The 24929-nt window shown below is 52.2% G+C and overlaps 4 protein-coding genes across 5 annotated transcripts; all 4 read right to left on the reverse strand.

The window, feature by feature from the left end:
• Positions 1-1073: 1073 nt before the first annotated feature.
• hsp88 lies at positions 1074-4828 on the reverse strand. Of its 2 annotated transcripts, XM_011395848.1 has the most exons (6): positions 4459-4828; positions 4209-4243; positions 4057-4118; positions 2425-3894; positions 1990-2283; positions 1074-1929 (listed from the first exon to the last, which is right to left on the reverse strand). In XM_011395848.1, exons 2-6 carry the CDS (start codon positions 4219-4221, stop codon positions 1645-1647), a joined length of 2124 nt encoding a protein of 707 aa, XP_011394150.1. In that variant the 5' UTR covers positions 4222-4243; positions 4459-4828; the 3' UTR covers positions 1074-1644. The 2 variants fall into 2 exon arrangements, with proteins under 2 accessions (XP_011394150.1, XP_011394151.1); XM_011395849.1 differs by having other exon boundaries at positions 4209-4471.
• A 1416-nt stretch (positions 4829-6244) lies between these two features.
• On the reverse strand, positions 6245-9278 carry chs-6 (chitin synthase-6; the record flags this gene model as incomplete). Its single annotated transcript, XM_956665.3, has 3 exons — positions 6245-8897; positions 8981-9147; positions 9234-9278. The coding sequence occupies 3 exons, from the start codon at positions 9276-9278 to the stop codon at positions 6410-6412; spliced, it is 2700 nt and encodes an 899-aa protein (XP_961758.3). The 3' UTR covers positions 6245-6409.
• Positions 9279-12314: 3036 nt separating this feature from the next.
• On the reverse strand, positions 12315-17373 carry NCU05267 (nonsense-mediated mRNA decay factor). Its single transcript, XM_956664.3, has 5 exons — positions 16998-17373; positions 16861-16905; positions 13679-16785; positions 13375-13619; positions 12315-13308 (listed from the first exon to the last, which is right to left on the reverse strand). Exons 1-5 carry the CDS (start codon positions 17014-17016, stop codon positions 13302-13304), a joined length of 3423 nt encoding a protein of 1140 aa, XP_961757.2. The 5' UTR covers positions 17017-17373; the 3' UTR covers positions 12315-13301.
• Positions 17374-18085: 712 nt separating this feature from the next.
• Positions 18086-23179, reverse strand: NCU05266 (KH domain-containing protein). Its single transcript, XM_956663.2, has 7 exons — positions 21902-23179; positions 21565-21834; positions 21041-21502; positions 20422-20977; positions 20237-20358; positions 19985-20182; positions 18086-19921 (listed from the first exon to the last, which is right to left on the reverse strand). Exons 1-7 carry the CDS (start codon positions 22400-22402, stop codon positions 19094-19096), a joined length of 2937 nt encoding a protein of 978 aa, XP_961756.2. The 5' UTR covers positions 22403-23179; the 3' UTR covers positions 18086-19093.
• Positions 23180-24929: the final 1750 nt, after the last annotated feature.

The following is a 24929-nucleotide window of genomic DNA, read 5'->3' on the forward strand; positions in this document are numbered from 1 at the left end:
TAAGTATGTAGGTCAGGCAAGCAATGGTGGTGATCTCTCTCTCTCTTGAAAAGCGAGCGACAAGCCAGAAGTTTTTTAGTTTTTTTTTTTAGTTTCAAGTCAATTTTTTTCACAATTTGTTTATCATTCATATCGGTCTTCCATCATCCTCCCCCCTTTCCGATTCGATTCAACAACGAACGCCCTTATATATATATATTTTTTTATCATAACGGACGGACGGATGGTGTGAAATCTTAACGCGGCGGCATAGGTGGCATGGAATTGCATGAATCCATGAATCCATGAATCCATACTTAGGGTACCTATCCCATCTTTTGCTTTCTTGCTTACGTACTTGCGTGCTTGCTTTCTTGTTAGCTATCCAGCTATCCACTTGTTTACTCATTCTAGTGAAGGAAAGGGGAACAAAGTTATTATGAATGAAATTGCCTTGTATGTATTTATTTGTATGTATTTATGTATGTATGTATGTATTTATGTATGTATGTGTGTGTGTGTGTGAAGAGAGGGAAGGGGGGGGGGTTAATTCCATTTCGGCCAACCCTCATTCACTTCTTTCTTTCTCTCTCTTTTTTACATCTTCTCCCGCCCGTGTACTATTGAAAAGAATCCGTTTGTTTTTTCGCGGAACAGATTATTTAACAAAACTGAAAAATTTAGACGATACGATACAATGCAGTATATATCACATCACAGGTCAGCCCTAGACTCTGTAACCAAATAGAGGAGGAGGAGGCTATATCAAACTTAAAGTCTGCGTGGTGTTTTTTTTTTATTCATTCATTTAATTTTTCTTTTCCTTTTTTTTTCTTTGTTCTCTATTATATTGGGTATATCGTAAGAGTGGGATCTACAGTAAGAGCTCGTACACCAGTGTCGGCATTCGACTTATAAACGCGGGGATTTGCAAGTTGCGAGAACTCTCTAATTTCCGGCAAAGAAGGTGGCTGGTTTGACTATATCTAATCCTGTATAAGGTGGTGGCAGAGGCGTACGTCCGAATGGATGGGTGGGTGGGCCAAAGAACTGTATCACATGGCGAAATGAAAAAGGTCTGTTCTGAAGTGCAGTGCAGTGGTCATAAAACGGGCATGTCTTGAAAATTCTTTTCCTTCTATAAAAAGCTGTATCAAAAAGAAACTTTTATTTCCATCTTTTTCCTCCTCCCCTTCTTACCCATCAAAGTGCGTGAAATCAGCCATCATAACAAGAGAGAAAAAGAAAACACACATAAAACCTATATGAACACCTTGAGAAGCCTCTGTGAAGTTCCAAATTGAATTGGTTATGACATCATAATGTAAACGTGAACGTGAATATGGATGTGTTTGTGAAAGTATGAGTGGGTATGTGTAGTTGGGTATGCTGGTCTTTTCTCTTCTTTCATCATCAACAAGCTTGCCTTTTTCTCTTCTTGGAGTAGGCACAACATGTCATTATCTCATTTCAATCCACCTTCATCATGTAAATCTTATTCGCCTTCTCGGCCTCCGTCGACTCCGCGGCAGGCCTGGGCGACTCGTCGTGATCTGACAGCATCACATCACTGACTTCCGACGCGGGGGTCGGTGCCCCCGACGCTGAGTCCGACTCCGACTTCATGGCGTTTTCCTCCTGCTTCTGCTTCGAGTCTACAACTTTCTAAGCCTCCTCGACGACAGGCTTCGGAGCGTCGGCATCGGTCATCTCGTCGTCCTTGGCACCTTCTTGGGCGGCCTTCTCGGCAGCCTCCTTGGCCTTGCGGGCCTCCTCCTCAGCCTTCTTGGCCGCCTTCTCGGCCTCGAGCTTCTCCTGGAGAGCTTGCCTCTCGGCCTCAACCTTGTCGAAGTAGCGCTGGACGACGGGGCCGGCGAGGGCGCGGATCTCTTCGATCTTGGCGACGTAGACAGCCTTGGTGGCATCGTCACCCTCATCGTAGAGCCAGTCCTGTTTAATTTGGTTAGTATCAGCTGGTTACTTGCTTAGGGGAGGAAAAAAATGACATACCTCAACCTCCATGAGCTTAGCACGGATCTTCTCCTTCTCCTCCTCGGAGGCGAGGTCAGCGTACTGGTCGTCGAGCTTGTTGCGAAGGTCGTAGATGTAGGTCTCGAGCTCGTTCTTCTTCTCCTCGGTATCGGCAACGAGCTTGTCCTCCATGATCATGGCCTGCTCCCTCTCAATGGCGGCGTTCTTGGCGGCGGGGTCGAGGGACGGGGTGGCGCTGACGACAGGAAGCTCGCCCTTGCGGACCTGCTTCTTGACCTTGCGGGTCTTGGGCTTGTCGCCTTCCATGACAACCTTTTCGTGGGTTAGCTTTTCCTCGTCCAAATTTTCGTGCGTTCCACCATCGAGAGACTGCGTTGAACCGTCGAAAAGTTTACGGCGCTTCGTAGGACTGTCCGATGACGTCCTGTTATCACTAATAAGAATATTACTCACATCACCGTTCTCATCCTTGACCTCCTCCTCGACCTCCTGGTCTTCGACGTAGTAGGCGCTCTCAACGTTAAGGATGCCATGGATGTTGATACGAGCCTTGAGCTTGCAAATCATAAAGTCCTCGGGACCCTCGGTGGCATGAACACCCTTGATGGAGAAGCGGCCAATGAAAGGCGACGTCTTGCCGGGGAGCTCCTCGGGGTTAGTGTACCTGGCCTCGAGATCGAAAGGCTGCTTGCGGTAGAAGGTAAGAATCTTGGTGGAAGGAAGGACGTTGCCCTTGTTGAAGACAACGAGGCTGGTGTCCTCATCGGGAATATCGGCATCCTTCTCCCAGGTGAACTCGATGGGGTAGTTGATGATGTCCTGGACCTGGAAGTCGCGGACCTTGAAGACAGGGGAGAGGATGGCGCAGCTGAAAGCGCAGCCACGGGCAATGGCCTCATCCTGGTTCATGGTGAAGGAAAGCTGCTTGCCGAAGAAAGCCTGGATGCGCTCCTTGACGGAGGGGACACGAGAGCCACCACCGACGACCTCGATGATGTCGATATCGTCCTTGGTGAGCTTGGCGTCGGCGAGGGCCTGCTCGAGGGGAACGTGGACCTTGGCGAGGAGGGGCTCGACCATGGCCTCGAACTCCTGGCGGGTGATCATGGCGCGGACATCGATGTCGTTCATGAGGGACTCGATGTTGAGAGGAGCCTGCTGGTTGGCAGAAAGGATCTTCTTGAGCTTCTCGGCAGCGGCGAGGACACGGCAGACGGCCTTGGGGTTGGTGAAGATGTCGATCTTGTACTTGCCCAGGAACTCCTTATGAAGATGGTCGAGCAGGGCCTTGTCGAAGTTGCGGCCGCCAAAGTGACGGTCGCAGGCGGTGGACTTGACGGAAAGCTCACCCTTCTTGAACTCGACAATGGAGCACGTGTAGTTGGAGTAGCCGACATCGACAAAGGCGACTCTCCTGGGCTTCTCCTCGGGGCCGGGAAGGTCGAGTTTTGTGATGCCCCAGCCGAGAGCGGCAGCGGTGGTGTCGTTGATGAGGCGGAGGGGACGGAGACCGGCAATCTCGGCGGCATCCAAGATGCTCCTGCGCTGCTTGTCGGTGAACCAGGCGGGGACGCTCAAGACAAGCTCCTGGACGGCGACCTTGACCTCAGCCTGGGTGGTCTGCTTGATCTTGCTCATGAACATGGCGATGAGCTCTGTGGCGGAGAACTTGCGCTTCTCGCCGAGGTAGGTGACCTCGGCACCGACCTCGCCATTGACGTCGACCAAGGTGGCGGAGATGAATTGCTGCTCAATGGCGACATCGGGGTCGTCGAGAGTGCGGCCGGCGAGGCGCTTGAGGCAGCCGACGGTGTTCTTCAGGTTGGAGATCTCCTGGGTCTTGGCGGGCTCACCGATATACCGGCTCTTGGGGCCAAAGCCAACGAGCGAAGGAGTAGCCCGGTTGGAGACTTCGTTTGTGATCTGTCAGATAAGAGGCTCGTCAGTACTTGGTCTCGTCCACTGCGGGTGTGGAGGCGCGATCGCCCCGCGCAAAGCATGCTCCCCTTCCACTTGGAGACAGAGTCCATGCGATGAGCTGGGGACGATGGCCAGAGAAAGGTCGGGCTTGAGAAGGGTACGTACGACATCGACACCGCGGTTTCTGGCAACAGCAATGACGGTATTAAGAGCGCCGAAATCGACACCTGGAAAGGCCCATGTTAGCGCATGCTCTCTGATCTTGAATCTTGACTGGCGACGGTTTGGTTGGGAAGGGAGGGGGAATGGTAACGTACCGACGACAGACATCTTGGCGGCTGGATATGAAGAACTGTAAAAGCAACGGCTATATGTAAATAAAACTGATCTTTCTCTTGGGGGTATCTCGTGTAGTGGTAGTGGTGGTAGTGGTGGTGTTTCGAGTAGTATTAAGGTGGTATGGGGGGACACCTCGAGGCTTCAGAATGAGAAGGGAGGGGTAGTCGATAATATAGGACGCTAGGAAGGCGGTTGTATGTCGAGAAGACGTTTTGGGGATTTGCTCACCACAACAAAGAAGGTCTGCTTGGGGGGGTATATGGAGGTTTGGCGACAATCAAGGGAGACGTCGACAGGCAAAGAATGGGCGGATATGGAGAGGTTCAAACGTTGAAGTCACAGGAGTGGAAGGCAGAACAAGACTGGACGTGAAGTTTATCGCAAAAAGTGGATTCCCTCTCAGCAGGAAGCGGGACAGGTGGAGCCTTGCAACAGCACGGCAACTAAACTGGAGACTGGAAAAAAATCAGCGAAAAATGTTGCCCGACCGGCACTGGAGACGCTGAGACTTCAGAGAGCAGGCACGGCGTGGGCGGGCAACAAGTATCCGTTCGGGCTACAGGGACCTTGAGGACCCCCAACTGGAAGCTTGCCAAAGGTGCCCCTCTAACCCCGCCCCCGGGGGGTTGAGTCTGGGCCAAGCCTTCCCCAGAAGCTGGGAGAAGCTTCTCGATTGGATCGCCCTACCTGTTGGCGGTGTCATCCCGACCTGATTAAAACTCGAGCTTGTGTCATGTTGAAGAAAGATCCCGTCTCTTTCAACTGCTTGTAGTGTAGTGTAGGACAGGTCTGGACAGGTCTGGTAAGCTCACTAAGTTAGGAAGTTGTCTTTATGTGTTGATCACACTTGAGGAGACAAGAGTCGACGAGAGAAGCACTTGTCGAACTCCCGTCTTCTTTTCTGTCCATGGCAGGCGCGGATACCTATCGTTACAAGGCACGTCATTCACGCCGGACTCAGGGCAAGCAGCGGCCGGGGCAGCTGCCCAGGTAGGTGGGGTTAGCTGCCAAGTACTGATACATATCTTATCACTCTGTTCACCCCAAGGAGGGTGTCCATCATCCCACTTTCCTCTCAAGGTCTGGGTTTTCACCTCTTGTGCCCCATCTCACCGCCCAAAAGACAACAGTCAAACAGTGTGGTTGCCGTTGACCCAGGACTGTCTTGGCTTAGGCACCTCAAGCATTGCCAGGCAGGCTCGGCAGGAACGATCTTCAAGACCGACATCTTCAACCAATTGTCTTGGTGTTGAGCTTTCGGCGTTTTTACACTTCATGATTTCTGTCAAGCGGCAATTGACTCACAACAACTGAGCCCCCAATTCTCACCGCTCACTGCAGTGTTTGGCCATCGCTCAAAACCTCATTCATGATAGCCTCACTTTCCAAATTCGCCTCCCACGTCAACCGGCGGGTCCATCCCCAGAATAGCCCAGGCCTTCCACTCGCCCCGATACGGTCCCAACAGAGCATTCAATTATAAGGCCAAGACGTCCCAAGGTCAGGCATTTTGACATGTTGACACACAGACTGTCGCTGTGGTACTTTGTACATAACAATTACCCAATCCTAATCTAGGCGCAATTCTTGGGTTTCTTGGCTGCCGTTTTGGAATCTGGGCTCTGGCCGGTTGTATACGATCACATATCAAGATTCACATCTTGCAAAGCTTCGTCCCGTCCTCACGAAGTTTCGTGGGAGTTCCAAACAATACCACACCAGCCAAGTGGCCAACTCGGTTCGTGATGTTTCGAAGGATAGTGAACAGGTTCTGGAAGGTTTGAAAACATACCTCGCCACACTTGCCCTAGCAAATGTTCATCACCAGTTGCCGCCACGAAGTTTTAAACCCTGAGTGCATGTCGAGCCTCAACTACGCCTTTCTTCTTCCTACCAGACGCTTCCTTAAATCCAAGTAATTTCTTCACTCAGTGTGTCAATCGTCTGAATTTGCCATATTCACAAACACCGGATACATCTAGGTTATTCTAATACATCCAAAAACATACTCGTCAATTCATGATACGCAACTAACAAGTGCCCCCCCCGTTGTCCCAGTAACCACCCCACTGTTGACATACCCATGTCCAGACACAGCTCAGAAAAGGGGTGGCACCCAACCTGCCCAATTCAACCCCATCACTTCTATCAACATCTCACAAGCTCACCTCACCAGAAACTATCTCTGATTTGACCCCCTCGAACCCTGCCTCTGCCCCCCTCTCCTTCCGTGCCCAGACGCGTCAGAGACTCCTCCATGTGACGCCTCAATATCACCTTCCACCTGATCCATAGTCGACGTCCTCATCCAACTCGCCCTGCCCAGAGGACTCCTACCCGTCTGTTGATGTTGTTGATGATGCTGATGACCTGTTCCGCTCGGAGCCGGCGGCATAGGCACAGAAAATGACCCTCCCTGTTGCCCATACCCATGATCATGATAAGGGGTAGGACTTAAAGAGGCAGCCGGCCACGCCCCTTGAACCGATTCGACGCTATCACTACTTGCCACCATACGATACGGTGATGGCGAGAGCGGGAGTGCCTGCCGTCCGACATACTCTGCCGCCGAGTCGGTATACTCATACCCAGCCCTTCTCAGTTCGGATTCGGAAAACTCGTAAACCTGGCCGGGAGGAGGACCCTGTTGTTGTGGACCAAGGACTCGAGTAGGATTGCTCGCCACCAAGTGTCCAGAGCTAGCCTGCGCAAGCTCGTATTTTCTACGATCTTCTTCGCCCATGATACTTTCTACCCGACGAGGCATGTACACCGACATGCTATTCCCACCGGTAGTGTGCGCAGAGAAGGTGCTGTCGAAGGAGTCACGATGTTGGAGCTGGTGTTGCTGTTGATACTGCTGCTGCTGTTGGTATCGTTGGTGCTGCTGTCTTTTTCCCGTGGTGGCGGAACCGGCTACGGTAGGTACCATCAAAGACGACCCGCCGGCGTGTGCAAACAAGCTGACGGAAGCCACGGAGTCGTCAAAGTGCTGATACAGCCCGTTGGCAGAACGCTCAGGCGCAGCGAACTTGCCCACTAGCTTGTCGGGCGGCTGGAGGATGCTCTTGGAGCGGCCGAGGCCGCCGCCGCCGCCGCCAGTGCTAATGCCGGTGGTGAAGCCCTTGTCTTCTAGCATGCCCTTGCGCTCTTGGGCGGCCGGGATAAAAGACTCGGGAACAATGTTGAGGTCGTCACCCGTCTTCTCGGCCATTTCAATGGCTTCCTGCGCGGTGGTGGTCGAGTCGGCGGCTGCGGCATCGGCGCGCGGGCCGCCCCATGTACGCTGGCCAGCGGTGAAGATGCCGTAGATCATGTAGTACCAGTTGAAAAAGGGGTTGAGGACGAACATCAGGGGGTAGAGCCAGATCTTGAAGCGGCGCAGTTTGGCGCCAAAGTAGATCATCATGAGCCAGTTGAGACCCAGCGAAATGGCGATGAAGCCGACGGGAAGGTCGTCGATCTTCTTGGTGGTGGTGATGAGGGCGAGCACCATGATGAAGAAGAGCAACGCGGTGGTGCGGATGGTATTTTGCATGAAGCGCACCAGGATCAGGATCGGGTACCGCTTCCACAGCCGCCAGTCCGTCAGCATGCACACCTCGTTAGTAATAAACCCCAGGAACCACCGGCGCCGCTGCTTGATCAGCGACCGCATCGTCTGCACGGCTTCCGTCTTGCAAAAGGCCGACGTGCACATCTGGATCTGGTGCCGCTTCTTTGCGCCAATCATGAACAGGTGCGTCAGCCAGCGGTCCTCGCCCAGATGCGACTTGGCGTAGTCGAACAGGTCCTCGCAGTTCTCGGCCTTGTCGGCAAAGTAATATTTGGCCATTCGCCTGAAAGCCGAAAACCGGAGCATGGTCAGGGCGCCCGGAAGACAAGTGACGGCGCCGCACCCGGACTCGACGGTGCGCTCAAACAGCTGGCCGTGGATGTACTCCATGTCCTGCAGCAGCGTGATCAAGCTGTGTTTCTGGGTTGTCGACGTGATCACCCCCGTCATGGCCAGCATGTCGCGCCGGTTGCCCGGGCTGAGCTCCATGTCGTAGACAAAGTTCTGCAGGCACACCTTGTCGAGGATGCAGTCCGAGTCAATAAACAAAATGAACAGGTTGTCGTTGCGCTTCAGGTACTCGCGGTACACGCGGTCGATGAGCTTGAAGGTCATCTTTTGGCAGTGGCGCTTGCCGCCGTGCGGGAAGCGGGAGACGGTGACGCGCGCGTTCTGGTAGGCGACGTCGATGGATTTGGGGTACGACTCCAAGGTTAAAGGCACGCCTAGCTTCTCGATGGTGTTGAGGTAGAGCTCGTCTTCCTGGTCGCCGTCGAAGGAGAGGAAGACGTGGATGCATGAGGGCGGGTAGTCGCAGTCGACGACCGAGTCGATGGCGGCCACGAGCACGTCGGGGTCTTCTTTGTAGCAGGGCATGACGATGACGACTTTGGGCGCCGAGACTTCGTCGAGGACTTGTTTGATGCGCTTGGTGCGGCCGAGTTGATGGGTGACGATTTGGTAGACGCAGAAGAGCCAGGGGATGGTGAGCAAGCCGGCGAAGCTGTAGAAGGCGAACCATTGCAGGAAGCTGACCATGGCTGGTGGCCAGACTTTGACGACTTGGCTGGGAAGCGGGAGGGTGACGATCATGATGGGCAGGAAGATACATCTGGATGACGACGATAGTTAGTTAGCCAGACATTGATGTGATGATGGCCGTAAGGGGTGTTGACCACATTGAACACAACATACCTCAGCAACATAAAGGCAATCCCTATAATCACCGATAACACCCTAACTGTCCAGTGTTCAGCCTTTACAAACACTTTCCAGAGACAGTACATAAACGCGGCGATCCATAAGAACCACTCGAGACATGCCGCGAGCATGACCAGGCCCACGATGGCCGTGTAGACGATCTGGGAGAGAAGAAGTGCCAAAGTTAGCCAGGCGACCCAATTCCCCTCTCCTCCTACTCAACCAAAGACAGTGAATGATTCCTTACCTCTTTCACAGGCCATCCGTCCTCCCCAAGGTAATTGATAGTCATGTCGATTTATTTTCCCTTTCTTTTTATATCTGTTTCTTAAACCCTGCTCCAAACGCTGCAACACTCCCAAGAGCAGCCAAAAGACAAAACGTAGGTGTATATATCGTCCAGTGTCTAGTGTTCTGTAGCATATGTCGACCAGCCCCAAAGTTTCCGAAACGAAGAAGAAGCAGTGATGAACCGCAGAGAAAACCAGGGTATTTCGCTCTTCTTCTTCTTCTCTTCTAACCGGCACGTTCAAACCGACACGAAAGCTGGGAAAAAAAAAAAAAAAAATAGAAGGCGCCCGCTAGAAATAACGAACACCAGCAACCAACAAGCGGTGTCCCTCCCAAAGACCAAAGACAAGGGGGGGGGAAGGGGAAGAGAGGGAAAGAGGGAGGGGAGGGGGAAACGGAAAGGTGCAGCAAACGCGAGACTTTTTTTTTTCTACTATTCTTGTCACAGTCCTTTTACAGTCACAGTCTCCTCTCAGAGTTTGGTCTACCAGCCTGAGTCTGAGTCTGAGTCGTCACGCAAGGTCTTCGCTTGTCTCGGTGCGGGTGGATGGGTAGACGGGTGGTTGCAGAGCGAGCCGGCGAGACGAGACCAGACGATACGACGCACGCTTTAAACGCAACACGAAGTCTGTGTGTATGTAAATCCAGCGGCCGCGGGCAGGAATGTTTCTATCTTTAATGTGAGGGGATGGCTGGCTGGCTGGCTGGTTGTTGGTTGGGAAAGGATTGGACACACACACACTATCCGAGAGCGAGAGAGAAGAAAGCTTCGAGAGAATAAACACATGGGCGTTATGTGCCTCGTCAAACACACTCTCAATTAGTGTCTGAATCGTTCTCATCCTCTCAGTCCCGAGCGCCTAAACTAAATAACCTGTATATCTACACAACTCATGCTGTACTCCTGTTAACTAAAGTGCCCGTGTACAACTTCCGGAGACTCGGCCTTGGTTAAGTTAGGGCAAGGATTATGGTAGAATACCTAGGATCAAATGTCGTGCATGCCTGGGTCCGTCAGTCAAGACAGGGGGGGTTAATAAAAGGCGAGGAACCTAGGAAAAGAAGAACATGAATAAAAAAAAATGCATTCAGCGTCTGCGCATTTATCTGGCTTCGGGAGACGAACAGAGCGACGACTTTGGACTCGCGATATCGTTTGTTTTTCATCTCCCATCTCCTTATTTCTACATCTCTCCATCTTTCGAATGCTAGCCTAGTAGAACAAGGGAGTCAACGCGGAATTGAAAGCTAGATGAATTAAAAGCTCATAAAGATTTGACCTGGGGTCATGGGGAAAAGAGAGAAGCGCGGTTCTGGCCAACGGCAACGTGAACCACTGAAGTCCGGTTCGTTCAATATGGAGATAAATGAAAATAGTTTAAATACATATGGCTTTTTAACCGGCCGGCCGGCGTCACCACCACCCTCTCGCTTCCTTCCCGTGTTTTCACATCCCGTCCGTCCGTCGATGCTCCATGGCGACATAGGTACCCTTCACCTCCCACCTCCCACCTCCCACTTCCCACATTCACATTTAGATCTACACCTACTCACCTAATGTAGGTACTTACCATCAAAACCTGAACAATTTCTGGGGAGAGAGATGGTACAATGCACAAGATCGATGTTCCTTCCACTCAGCTACCCCCTTTTTTTTTTCTGTCTCTTTCATTTCTACTACATAACAAAAGGCGCCATCACTTTTGTCTACCTAGTTCTAGTGTGCAAAGACTACCTACCATAGAACCATAGAGGTACCAAAATCCGCAAGAAACAATTAAACCACCCCTTTCCGCCCTCCCTCAAGTTCTGCAAACCTACTAGAGGTTATTAGCCTACTTAGAGAGACTCGAATCAACGTTGTTTCAGTTATTTTCTTTACTTCCTTCACTACTTCACCACTTCACTTCGTCATTATCGTTTAATTCCATAAGGTAAGGTAAGCAACTTCGTTCATTGTGTACCAAGATCAATACTGACTTCACTTCGTCATCATCGTTTACTTCCATAAGGTAAGGTAAGCAGCTTCGTTCGTTGTGTACCAAGATCAATACTGACTTCACTTCGTCATTACCTATCGTTTAATTCCATAAGGTAAGGTAAGCAGCTTCGTCGTTCGTTTTGTGTCTCAAGATCGATCGATCTCATACACACACACCACACTATAGATAGGTAGGTAGGTAGGTATCTCTAGGTGATCACGGTTAGTTACGACTAGTCTTGTACTGCTAGACTCAGACCTACCTAAGTACGTACCTAGACTTGGACCTAGACCTAGACCTAAACCTAGACCTAGCCACCCTGTCCAGTGATGGCCAGTGATGGATGGATGGATAGAAGGATGGATAGAAGGATGGATAGAAGGATGGATAGAAGGATGGATAGAAGGATGGATAGAAGGATGGATAGAAGGATGGATAGAAGGATGGATAGAAGGATGGATAGAAGGATGGATAGAAGGATGGATAGAAGGATGGATAGAAGGATGGATAGAAGGATGGATGGATGGATGGATAGAAGGATGGATGGATGGATAGATGGATAAATGGGTAGGTCACGGTTACACCACCCATCGGACATTATATGTGTACAATACCTACCGTGCACTACCGTCCACAACCTTATACTCGTGCTCGTGCCCGTGCTCATGGTCCGTCGTGCTCATAGTCGGTTGTGATCGTGGTCCAGTCGTCGATGCTAGCAAATATGTACCTACGGATGTTACCGCTGTGTTGGCTACCTACCCCTACCTACGCTACTTACTAACTCTGTTTATCGATATAGATGATTCATGATAGCCCGTTTGTTTGCCCGCTTCGGTTAAGGTAGTTATTAAAGGTAATGTAGTGTATGTAGTAGGTTTGGAAAAGAAATGACCCGTTGCTAGACTTTAAATATTAGACTTAGTTACCTTGTCTGAACTTACCTCGCTCGCTCGCTACAAGCTACGGACCTACACCACAACAAAGGTGTACGTATGCAACAATCCATTCAGGCACCACTCATGACGAACGAATGCTAGAAACCTATCTGGTATTTTTTTTTTTCTTTCCTCTTTATATCATTTTCTCGCTCGATTTTCTTGTTCGCGATCCTCATCGTCAAATACCCCCAGTTTTTATTTCTCTATTATTTTTTCTATTTCATTCTTTTTCGCCCTTCAACGCATTCTCTCTTCCCTCCAATTTTCCTTGTCAACTTTATTTACCCTTGCCCACTCAGCCCAACTGAAGCAAACTCAAGAATTTCCCTCCCAGAAAAGTCGGTAGCCCTTTTGTAGTTGACTTCCTCCCAGACACCGGCACCGGCACCAAGCGGTTCGGTTCGATTTGGACTGGAACGATATGACCAATAAAACTGACCCTGTCTGCCTGTCAATCCCATGCAACGGTCAATATACACCCACCCCGGAAAGGCTGGAAGCATACATAACCCGGATCCAGTCTGGATAAACAAAAAAAAAAAAGAGAAGAAGTTCCATCGCTAAAATAGCCGGTATGGTACCGCTCGCTCGCTTGAAAGGGTTGGCTGGTTGGTCGTCTGCGTCACCCCTTCCTTCTCTTCCCATCACCCCTTTCTTTCCGCCTTCCTTCCTTCCTTCCTTAGCCACTTCCATCCACTTTTCTTTCCAACACTTACTTACTCACCCCATGCTAACCCGCCATCGACAGCCATTGCTCAGCGCCTTACCATCGAGTAAACGATGTAGTAGCTTGTATACTCATTCGGGGTCGGCCGGCAGGCATGGTGCTTGTTGGCTTAGGCCTGTGCTGTTCTGTACTTGTTGCTCTCTCTCCAAATGAATGAGACATGAAGTCCAGCGAGTGAGTTGCTGATCCTGATTTGTGAACTGCTTTTGGAAAATCAAGCTACACGTGGTCTTGTTCGCTTGCTGTGTTGCTGTGTAAGCTTGTTGCTTGCTTGCAAGAGAAACCGTCGAACTGTGGTGAACGCGATGCGCTCTTTTGTCTCCACGGTGGTGTAGTTTTGAAGAATAGTACGTATTCTCGCTCAAAGATCATGATCAAGTCCTGTTAGTTCCTCCCATTAGCATTTCATGTTGCTTGAGTCATGGCCACGAATAACAAATAACTTACCAATCAACATCACTAAGCTGCAACTTTCTCACTCTTTGTCCACCCCGCTCCTTGTTCAACCTAAGATCGGAGCGGTTATGGTGATGAGCGTTGAGTTTCTCGTTACCCTCATAATCATCGTTCTCCCGGAGATCATAGTTCAGGACAAGGTTCTTGATGCGCTGCTGCTCTTCCTTCTCCGCCTGTTGCTTCTTCTTCATAGCAATAGCAAAGTGCGAGTCCGAAGGCAGTTCAACGGTGCGAGTCTGTATGTGTTGTCAGTGTACTGGACTCCTATGTGTGGGACTGGTGGGTGGTCACGTACCTGCTGGCGATTACCCTTCTTCGTGAGAAGCGAAAAAGCCATCTTCTCCCCAGAGGGAGGAGCCTCCGAGGGTCCGGCCTCGTTGGCAGCAGAGGATTCGCCAACAGCCGTAGACTCACGAGGTTTGAGCTTGATGGGAAGCGGCAGGTCAAACTGCTGCTTGCGCTCGAATTTGCGGGAATCCAGGCTTTCGGCCATCATCTTGGCAAACTCGCGCTCAAACTCAGCCTCCTCCTCGGGATCAACCTCCTCCTGCTGTCTGGTAACGACAATTTCCTCCTCTTCAGATTCGCTGTTGTACCTCGACGTGTTATCCTGCTGCTCGTTGTCCTCAGCCTCGCCACCATCATCGTCGTCCGACTCGTCGTCCTCATCTTCATCTGGGACCATGCCGTCTTCATCGTCGGACACGTCACTATCGTTGTCCTCCGGCTCGACGACCCTCTCGACTCCAGATGTCTTTTGATCCTGAACCATGGCCAGCTGGAACACCTTGGACGCCTCCTCCAGGTTGGAGGCAAGCTTCCACTGCGGCCGGGTGAGGGCGAAGATGTCCTGGACGAGGAATTCGACGTCCATGGGCAGCGGATTCTTCGTGTAGATGTAGTACTGGAAGAAGGAGAGGAAGAAATCGAGTTTCTTGCCAGCAGCGCCCTTGTTGAAGAACATACCGCACGTCTCAAGGATGGTGGAGATGAGGCGAATGCGGAAGAAGTCATCGGGTAAATCAAAGGGGTTGACGCGGCCTGGAACGGGCGGGCCGCCGTGACCAAACGTCATGATCTTGTACATGGTGTCGAAGATGACCGGGTGCTCCAGCATTCTGTAGTTGTAGAGCTCTCCAAGGTACTTGACCTCAGCGATGCGACGCTGGTTGAACTTGAAGTCATTCGACTCCAGGCCGAGGCAGATAGACTCGGTCACTTGGTCGATGACTCCGACAACGAACTCGCCATGATACTTGTAGAGGGCGCTCAACAGGATGGCCAAGAGATGGATGTTACCATACTTGACTTTTCCGGGCTTGGAGAAGACCTTGTGCAAAATCGCAACGACATCCTTCTCTTCCCAGTGCAGCCTGCGAATATGCCTCAAGATCTTGCTGTAGTTCCTCTTGGTGAGATCGCCATAAATCAACTTGCGGATGAAGAGCTCCATAGGCGTTCTCTCCTTCACCTCGATGGCAGGGCGCTGCGGCGGATCAACATAGTAGACGGCGTTCTCAATGAGCATCCTCTCGGCCTGTCCAATATGCTGGACAGACTTCTTGCGCTGCAGCGTCTCCAAGAAGGAAGCCATGCGCGGAGAAGTCTCCGGGTTGCGCAGCAGGTACCGGCCGCAGTTCTCAAGCAGGTTGCAAATGATCTCAATGTTCATCCGCGAAAAGTCATCCAAACTGACCTTGAGACAGTGGAAGACAACGTGCTCCGGAACAATGCCAAATTTGGTCAGCTCAGCCAGGTAGCGAATGTTGCTCAGCCTGACCTGCCCAAGAAACTCCTTTTCCTTGCGCCGCTGAAGACTACGGAACTCATTGTCGAGGTAGTCAACGAGGCCCTTGGGGATATCGGGCATGTATTGACCAAGCGTGGCAACGAGCCTAGCCCAGTTCGGGAGGAGATCGGTACGTCCCTTGGGCACATCGGTCAAGGCCTTGATGAGCCGGTTGCGAGACGCCTTCGAATTGAGGAAGCAGAAGTCGATAGCCATCTGGTCAATGGCGTCTTTGCTGATGAGCTCAGGAAGGCGCACAAGCAGGGCGTCAACCTGAGCGCCAATTGTCTTGTTCGCAATAGCAATAGACTGGTCATCGGCGGCAGCAGCCTCGGCCGCCTTGGCAGCTTCCGCGGCTTCAACAGGGTCAATCTTCCTGCCCACCTGTTCGTCATCTGCTTTCTTCTTCTTAACTTCTTCAAGCAGAATGCCAGGGACCTTGCCCTTCAGATCAACCAAGTTTTCGTAGAAGCGACGCTCTTCCTCGTCCTCCCAGATTCCGGGCCCCTCACCCTGTCCACGGAGGTACTCACCAGCCTTGACCAGGCCGATTGTGCCGTTCGCGGCGTTGCCCTCATCAGTATCCTTCAACTCGGGCATCTCCGCGCCAATGATATCGGCAATAACCTGCGCATTGGCCACGAGACGTTCTTGGGCCTTGACCTGCTTCTCAAAGTTTGACTGGCGATCCTCAAAGACCTCTCCCGACTTGACATAGGCCTCCGCATTCTTGCGCGATTGGTTGTAGATAGCCTTTTGGTCCCGAACAAGGTGGCCCTTGACGTCCTCAAAGTAGCGCTTGAGGATATTCTTGAAGCGCTCCTGCAACTCAGGAGGGGCAAAGGGACCGTCCTGATCCGCGCCGGCACCTTCCTCCTTGTCTTCGGATCCGTCGCCTTCGGTCTCCTCGGCGCCCTTGGTAGCGCCATCCTCCTCCACGGTTTTACGACCATCTTGGCCCGCAGCCTTGATGCCCAAGATATCCCAACTGAAAGCCTTGACAAAGATGACGAGCAAGGGGAGGTTGGCGTGGTCTCGATCGTGATTCAAGAGATCCTTCAGAACTTCGAGTGGAAAGGGCTCGGCACCGCCTCCCTTGCCGGAAGAAGACCGCGGCTTCGGCTCGGCTCTGGCTCCCGTGGTCGGTCTCGTAGCGTCGTCGGGGCGAGCAATATCGTCCAGGGTCCGCAGAACATCAACAAGCCAGAGCTCGGTCACGACGCGGAGGAGAACGCGCTGTCGAACCAAGCGGTCTTTTTCTTCCTTCTCTCTCGCCTCGGGGGTAAGGGTCTTGAGGAAACTCTTATCAGGAGTGGCCATGCCCTTGCCCAGAAGCCAGCCCAAGTGTTCGGTAAAGTCGGCGGGTCCGAATCGCTGGTGCAGGGCGCTGACGATCTCGACGCCGGCCTCGATGTCTCCGGGAGACTTGAGCTTGCAGAGGCCCTCGTAGCATGCTGAGATGATTTCGGAAAGGTATTTGGAGAGGCTGACGGTGCGGATCTCCTGGAGGAAGGTGCTCTGGGTGGCGGCGGAGATGGTGGTTCGGAGACGCTTGATAAAAGCAGTGTTTTTCTTTAGGGTAGAGTCGAGGGACTTGCTGACGGGAAAGAGATCTGTTGGAAGTGAAGAGCGTGAGCAATGGGCCGACTGGTTATCGGGGGGGCGCAATAGAAGCTCGTAAATCGTACCTTTCTCGCCGTTCCAAGCCCTCGAGTTCAGCGCCCGCAGCTCACCTACGAATTGTTAGCCCAACAAAAGCCAAAGAGCCAAGTTACAGCCCCAAGTGAACAGAAAAGCGGGAAGAGAGGAAGGACTGCAAACTCACGCCGTCTTTGGCGATCCATACTGGGCGATGAGAATCAATGGTATGAACACAGAGCAGTGGCATGCACTGGTGGATATGCTAAGGGTTGAGAAATCGGTAGCGGCAATCCCCATCAGCAATGGTAGACATCGGTGACGTGATACGGCAGGGGAGCAACGGAGCAGGCCACTGAAGGCTCTCGGACCTGGACGAGCTCAACGACGGATGACCGAGAGGCGGCGGCGGTGGTGGTGGTGGTGGTGGTGGTGGTGGTGGTGGTGGTATTGGTGCTTGTTTCGGCGGCCAGAGTTGCGGCTTTTCTTCCGTCAAGGTGTCTGGTCTGTAGTATCATTCGAAGCAACCCGGGGGCGGCGTCACGGACGGTGGAAGGGAGAACGCGGTTCGGTTGTCGATCAAAAGTGATGAATGGATGGCCGGACGAGGTGCCTGTCCGTGGGCCAAGCGGGTTCTTCAGCACGCTTGAGTTCGTTGAGTTCCTTGGTTCCAGGTTCCATTGTCAGTGGGGGGGGGGGTTCCATGGGGCATCAGGTCCCCTAGGGCAGTCCATGCTAACTTGACCACCCTACAGGCCGATATCTGAGTCAATTCACCAGTGATGATTCCCGCGGCATCAGGGGGACGCCCTCGCCATTCATTGGGCGCCTTAACGCGCTTTAGCGCCTGCGCCCCGCGACCACAGCGGGTGCCTTAACAGCAGCACCCCACAGTGCAGGCTACCTACCTACCCCCAATTCCCCGACTGGAGCCGCCATTACACTACAGCAATTCAATGACATAGAGGTGGCCAGGGCAGACAGCCACGGGAATTGGAACCAAGGATGGAAGATCTACACCTCTACCAGTACCTCTAGGCTTTGCCTGGTAGGGCAGCGCAAGACAGGGCTGGGCAGCTTGTTTGTTTGTTTGTCTTGTTTACCCAACGGTTGATCTTATCATTGACCCCTTTTCTGATCTGATTTGATCGAGAGTTCGTTGGCTTCCCTTGAGCTCCAGTCGCTTCCATCTGTGCCCCTGAGTACAGTGAGTGGATGGACATACAAAAACCACATCTTCACACAAACAGACCACTGCTATAGCCTTGACCAAGACGTGAAAACTGTTTGAATTGCAACGCCAAACTACCTCATTTCGCTGGGTATCTAGAGATTCTCTTTTGTTTCTTTTGTTATTTCCTTGTCTGCCACCAACTCTCTTCTTCACATCTCATCCCACCACCCAGGACGTTTACCAAAACGTAATCTTTCATCCACCAAATGACTTTAAAGCTTCGCACCTACTCCTTCTCTTACTCTGTTCCATATAAGCCCTCCTGCGGACTCTCGCTCTGTCAACCCGCATGACAATCATAGAACAACTAGGAGCGGAAGCAATTTTGATCGTGCCATGTCAGTCAGGACAGACGGATCCAAGGGATAAGACTTCCGCTTCAAAAGCCAAAACGCTAGGTGGTATTTGATATACGATAGACATAAAAACGGAAAGGACGTAAGACAGATAGATACGAACCAAGAAACGCAAGGATATAGTAATACTAAAACGGAAACAACAACAACAAAAAAAGGTCGGAACAAACTTTCGTGCGTGCAAAAACTCAAAGTGGTATCTTTGTAGAGGTATCTTTCCCGTGTGCGCGGCCGTCATCCTGTCACATAACCATCGTCCCACATGATGGCCATTTTGGTCTTCCCTCATCTGACGTGAAATAAAGAGGCAAAGAGATTACTGTTTGCAAAACCCGTGTTCCCCATCAATTTGCGGAGGCCCGGTTTCCCGTAAAGGCGAGACGGTCTCATGATTTTACCCACCCCGGTAAAAACAGCGCGTGATCATCTCGTTTCGCAAAAAAAGGCCAGACGAAGCCATTGAAACCCCCCCATCATTCATTGCCCCTCTGAGAGCCAGGATCGGAAAAGAAATGCAACAAGAGACTAGAGGAAAAAGGACAAAGAACGCAGCCGACCAAATGCAGAAGAGCAACTACCGGGGTATTGTACGCCGTTGGGTATATCCAGCCGTAGGGGTATTTCTTTCTTTTTTGTTTTCCTCGCAAGTGACGAAACGATCCATAAGTCTAAAATCTCGATAGCGGAATGAACTTAACGAAATGGCCCAGAAAGAGGGCCGGGGTATCCTGAATTCGTAGAATGAGACGTAGAAGGGCGCCCGCTGTCGCCGGAATGGCGGGTGCCGTGGCGTGGAGTAGAATCTCCACCCATGGGAATGGCCAGCTTGTGAATAAGGCCATTGGGTTCGAATACACGCGAAGTGCCCCAAGGGTTGTTATCGTCATCCGGGAGGTTAACACCGCTATCGTTCCACGGGTTACGATCAGCGTTGAAGCTCCGGGATGACTCAATCGAAATCAACGAAGTCTTGGAGACGTTGGCGGAACCCTTGAAGAACGAATTGGTTGCAGAGTGAGAGCTGTTCTTTCTGCGGTCCAAGAAGGAAAGAGACATGCTTCCGGGCTTGCGGAGGCGGTCGAAAATGTTGCTGCGCTCACGGACAAGGTCTTCGCCAAACGTAGGCGTCGCAGGCGCATCCGTAGCAACAGGGGCAGCCACATGCTGAAGAATCTTAGAGTCGAAGTACTGAAGTGCCTCTTCGAACGTGTCAGATCGGGGACGGGGAATGGCACCCTTGATGACGACTGGCTCAATACCAGCCGTAGCAAACTGGCTATGGAGGAAATCCATAGCGTCGCGCAGGCCACCGGCATTGTTGCGGGTAAAGGCCCACAGCAAAGTGACCGTGGGGGCGGCATCAGCTGCGCGGTCCTCGGTATTCTCGTGCACAGAGACTTGGACCTCATGCTGAGACTTCAGCTTGGGAACAATGTTCTGGAGGAATTCAGGGGACTCGAGGAACTTGACCAAAGGCTCCGAGTGCTCCAAAACCACCTCATGCTTGTCCGGAACCATGCCCTATAGCAGTACCGTTAGTTATGACTCGATTGTTTCCAGGATGATCGGCGGCTCTAAGCTTACCAAGAACTCGTCAGCGCACATGGGGACCTGCCACTGAGGTCCCTGAACAGTCACCTCATCACTAGCCTGTTCGGTGCTGGGGAAGCTGATCTTGCAGTTGTACTTCTTTTCCAGCACTTCGATTTCGGGCAGACGGGCCAAGAGTTGACGGTGGTATAGACGATCGACGTTGACGGTTTGCGTGGTGATCTCAGAGTCCTATTCGGGAGTCAATTACTGAATTGGTATACCTCAAAGAGTGTAACCACATACCTCACGATCAACCATCTCCAGAATCTCGGTCTTTACGAGCTCGAGATTCTGGGCGTTGCGGGCCGGAGTCCGGCAAATGACGTTGTCAACACGGCTGTCATCATCATCACGGCCCATTCCTCCTAATTGAACGTTAGCAGACAGGATTTCATCAATTATAGTATACGGTGGTCAAGTAGACTTACCCCGATCCATGGCATTTGAGAACTTGACAAACACGGAGTGCTTCTTCATGATGCGCTGGATATGCTGGCCACCGATACCAATGATACGCTTATGGTACTGGTCCGGGACGTGGAAGGAAATGGACGCGGGCATCTCTTGCTCCACCAAAGTCAAACCCTCCTTCATCGAGGTGTAGTTGTGTGCCAAGACGTCAATGTTGAAGTTGTACTCGCCAAAGTTGTCGAAAACGATCTGAACATTGCAGTGGCTCATGATCTTGTTGATCTTGCCGTTCTTCTTGCCGCTCACAAATTCCTTGTGCTCATTGGCGAGTTCAATCTTGACACGAATCTGGTGCTGGACTGTGGTCACGAACTTGATGTCCGACAGGACCTGGAGAGCCTCCTTGACGGCCTCATCAGAGCCAGTAAGCGTAAAGGCGACCTTGTCGAAGGCGATATCGGCATCAGAGTTGGCGCAAACATCGCTGAGCAAGGCTCGAATCTCCTGAGCGCTGGGAAGCAGGCGAGGATCCGGCTGGTTGATCCACCAGGATGCATGGTAAAATTGGCCAGCCTAGAAACAGGGGTTAATTTGGAAGCTAGTCCAGAAATACACTTAAAGGGAGCAAAATCTTACCAATGACATTAGCTCGCGGATGGCACGCTCGACATGGAGGTTCTCGGGGCCCTGGAAACGAATCGTGCCTTGTCTGGAGGCAAGCGGAGGGAGCATAATGAAGACACTGTTGGTCTCCATAATCTTGCGCACCTTGTCCATCCGACCCAGCAAAATGCTATCAATCTTGGGCATGGCGATGGTAACATCCTTGACAAAGAGTCTGATAGTCGTCAGGATCTGATGGATCCGCGTCTTGGCCTGCGAAATGGCCTCGGGGGTCTCGCCAGTGATGAAGACCTCGTCGGGGTTACGGCGTAAGGCACCAGGGGGGCAGTATCCATAGGCGTGGGAGAAGCACGGAGGGAAGTAGATAGCCGTGTTGGTGGCAGACTCGATGTGTTTGATGTTCTTCCGGTTTCGGCCACACAGAAGCGGTTGCACGCTTAGATCGATCTGGACAGCATCAACGATTCTCCCAAGCTGTTATGTTGTTAGCAAGCATTCGATATCACGGGACAATTATTCTTTCTAGAAGTGCCTACAAGTTGGTCGATCTTAATAAGCACACGGGACTTGGCGTGCTCAGCAGAAATGTGGTCGCCGTAGATGGCGACCCTCCAACGCTGGTCTCTGCGCATGGACAAGCCTCCATTCAGTCCGTCTTCAAGGGGAGTGAGCTTGGGGCCCAGAAGAAAGATATCAACACCACAGAACTTGGAGACCTCATCCAGGAAGGCGGTTACGGACGGTTTCAGGCGGCCCTCTGTGAGATCGGCGACCAAGTGGCCGTCAACGTCAACATGGGTGCAGCGCTATTGGACAAGATTAACTTAGCATAAAGGGTCACAAAGAAACAGATGGGACACGTGGATAACCCACCATCAGAGAGGGCGTCTCGTTCAAGATGGTTTCCCGAGTCTTGTAAACACAATCGGCAGTGCCTGACAGAGTCACGGTGACAATCTGGTTGCGGCCATTCTTGGGAGTGGTCGCGTTGACGTGGGCCTCGATGGGCATGGGGTTGGTGGTGAGGTCCTCGCAACGGCGGCGCAGGTTCTCGACATTCTGGGTGTGCACAGGGAGCTGCCACACGGGAACGTCATCGGGGGCGTCCTCGGGATGTGTCCATCTCAGAACGGCGTCCGTGGTCGAGTGGAGGATGTCCTCGGTGTCGGGGCCAGCGAGATCGGAGGCGAAGTGGACGTTGAACGTGTAGTGAATCATGGCATCGGGAGGCTGGGGATTCGAGATTGGTGGAGGACCCTGGGGAGCGATCTTGGGCTGGTGCATTATTTGCGGCATGCCCATTGACGACCGCGACATGCCAAAGTTGGGACTCATCCTCTCAGGCCAGTGACGCATGTTTGCTAGTTTATTCATCGTGGTCGAGCGACTGAAGGCGCACGGCTGGGAAGCAGGCTGAATGACAAGGGCGACAGGGAGGCCAGGTCAGGTCAGCAGTATGCCCGGAAATGAGGCCACTGCGCGCTGGCTATACTGGGAAAAGAGAGAGGCCGAAGGAGGAGGGGCGTTCGTTGCCGGTGCCCGTATCTGTTGTGTTGGTTGTGTTATGTAGGTAAAGAGGTACCTGGCCCTCTTGCACACTGCTTGCTGCCTTTCGTCGGATGTCGTGGTGGTGGTGGTGGTGGTGGTGGTGTCTGCTGGTGCGTTCGGGGGATAATGGCGGGGGTGGGAAGGGAGACCACAGCGAACGAACGAGGGGCAGCGTAACGGGGGCAAAGGCGTATGATGTATGCTGGTTTTGTATGTCGTCTCGTTGTTGTTACTGTCGGTCCTCCTGCTACGCTGTTTGGTGCTGCTGCTGGTGCTGGTGCTGCTGCTTGTGATGATGATGGCTGGACACGACTGGGGAGGGGGGTGGGAGCGAGGGAGCGCTTCGGAGAGGGCGGCAAGGCTCGTGCCAGGAATCGCAGAACTAAAACGAGAAAAAAAGGGGGTATCTCAAAGAACTTGACAATTGGTAAAAAGGAAAAGAGAATGCGAAAAGAAGCAAGTGGGATGCTCTTTTTCCTTTGGTTTGATGTATGCAGAAGCAGAGTGAGTGGTGTTCGGGTTGGGGGGGGAGGGGAAAGGTGGAGGAGAATAGAGTTAAGATAGGTAGACGGACGCGGAGGAACCAGGCAAGAGGAGAAACTGCCGCTTGTAGAAAGGTAGTGCTGTAGGATACGGATTCCAGTCGGTGGTCGGGGTGCTCAAAGTGGCTCGAGAGTGGCCTGCTTGGCTTGCTCAAGGTGGAATGGCAGCACAAAGGCCAATACAGACTGCAGGGCAGTTCAATGGAAGCACACGGCGGCGGGCAGGCAGTCCACTTCAGTGAGCGAGTCCACACACACACCTCACGGGCAGTCAGACTTGAGAGTCCCCGGGCCACCCACTCAGTCTCTCAGTCTGGGGGGACGGGAGTGTGGGAGATGGAAGCTGAGCGACCGACTGAAGGGAGCACGGACCAGATTGCACGGTAGTAGAGTGGATGGGTTGTGGAGGGAGTGTGGAGACATCGGGAGACGCCCAGCGGTGGATCTCCCAGGGCGCCGCACGACGGGCGCCATTGGACAGCTCATTTAAATGGAGACAGACTCAGGTTGGAAGTGGAAGTTGAGCCTGAGTTGGTCCGTGCATTCCTCAAGGTCTGCTCCATCGTGACTGGTTCAACCAGCGGGCAAAAGTGGGCAGCCACTCAGCACCTGCGTAGGCGGTGCAGTGCAGTGCCGTTGCAAGGGAAGTGTGCAGCAGCGAGTGTGCTCTGGCAGCTTTTCACACACACACACACACACACACACACACCACACACCACACGCCAGGGCACCCATCTCCAATTTCATCCATGGTCGTATCACTCGCTGTCAGCATCCAAAATGGCCAGGGCAGTCAGTCAGGCAGGCCGACAGGCCGACATGGGGCATGAAGAAGCTCCAGTAGGTATCTTCAAGAGCCACCTTTCCCGTCGTCGTCTAGCTCAAGCTATGTACCAAGATACTTGGGTATAAGACATTCGAGCGGACGGGAATGGACAGCTCCATCCATTCCATTCCTCCATATCGAGGCCAGTCAAGCCCAACACTACACTACACTACACTACTGTACTATGTACTTGCATCTGTACATCACACTGCACACTTGAAACTTCAAACTGTCCCTTCTTCAGTTTCTTCAACTTCTCACTGGCTTTCCCCTTCACACTAAACCCCCAGGGTATCCTCGAATGTGGATACGTGTGTGTGTGTGTGATGTGTGGGTGTGGGTGGTGTGCAAGTGGTCAACTCCCGTCCTTCGGCATCTGGCCTTAGCTACCAATCAACCAGGCCTGATCAAAACAAGCTAACCTCCGTCCTATCCAATGCTGACCACCTCCTATCGTCAACAACGACACAACAACCCTCAACTGTTCAACGAATTTTAATTCACCGAAAATACCTGCCCCAAAGAGTGAAGGGATCGTCAACCGTACCTCAGTCTAGCCTTCCAATGCCTTGCCTGAAAACTGCCTGACATCGTTCAGGCCTGAAGCATCAAGTTCAACAAGGTTACATACAGTTGGGGATGTCCAGAATGCTCGGTATACGGGCATATATGTACCGCACTTGACTTACCTTACATCGCCTTGTTCTTGTTTGCTTGAATCTGGGTTCGCCGGCTCATAACGCAAGTCCCATGTACAGGTAATCACATGCAAAGGTACGATCCTTATGCCTGTCTGTCCCAGTCCCAGTCCCAGTCCCCGAACCCCTCAATGTTTTGTTTTGTTTCATTGTTTGCCATGGGGGGGTGGTTCAAGAGCCTCCTCGAATCTTGAACCGTTCGGCCGGCAGGCGAGCAGGGGGTTCATACTTCATTCTAAAGGGGTAGAACGACAACAACAACAGTCAGCAAAGATTCGAGGTCCTTC

Source organism: Neurospora crassa, linkage group IV, assembly GCF_000182925.2.
Source record: "Neurospora crassa OR74A linkage group IV, whole genome shotgun sequence".
Taxonomy (NCBI): Eukaryota; Fungi; Ascomycota; class Sordariomycetes; order Sordariales; family Sordariaceae; genus Neurospora; species Neurospora crassa.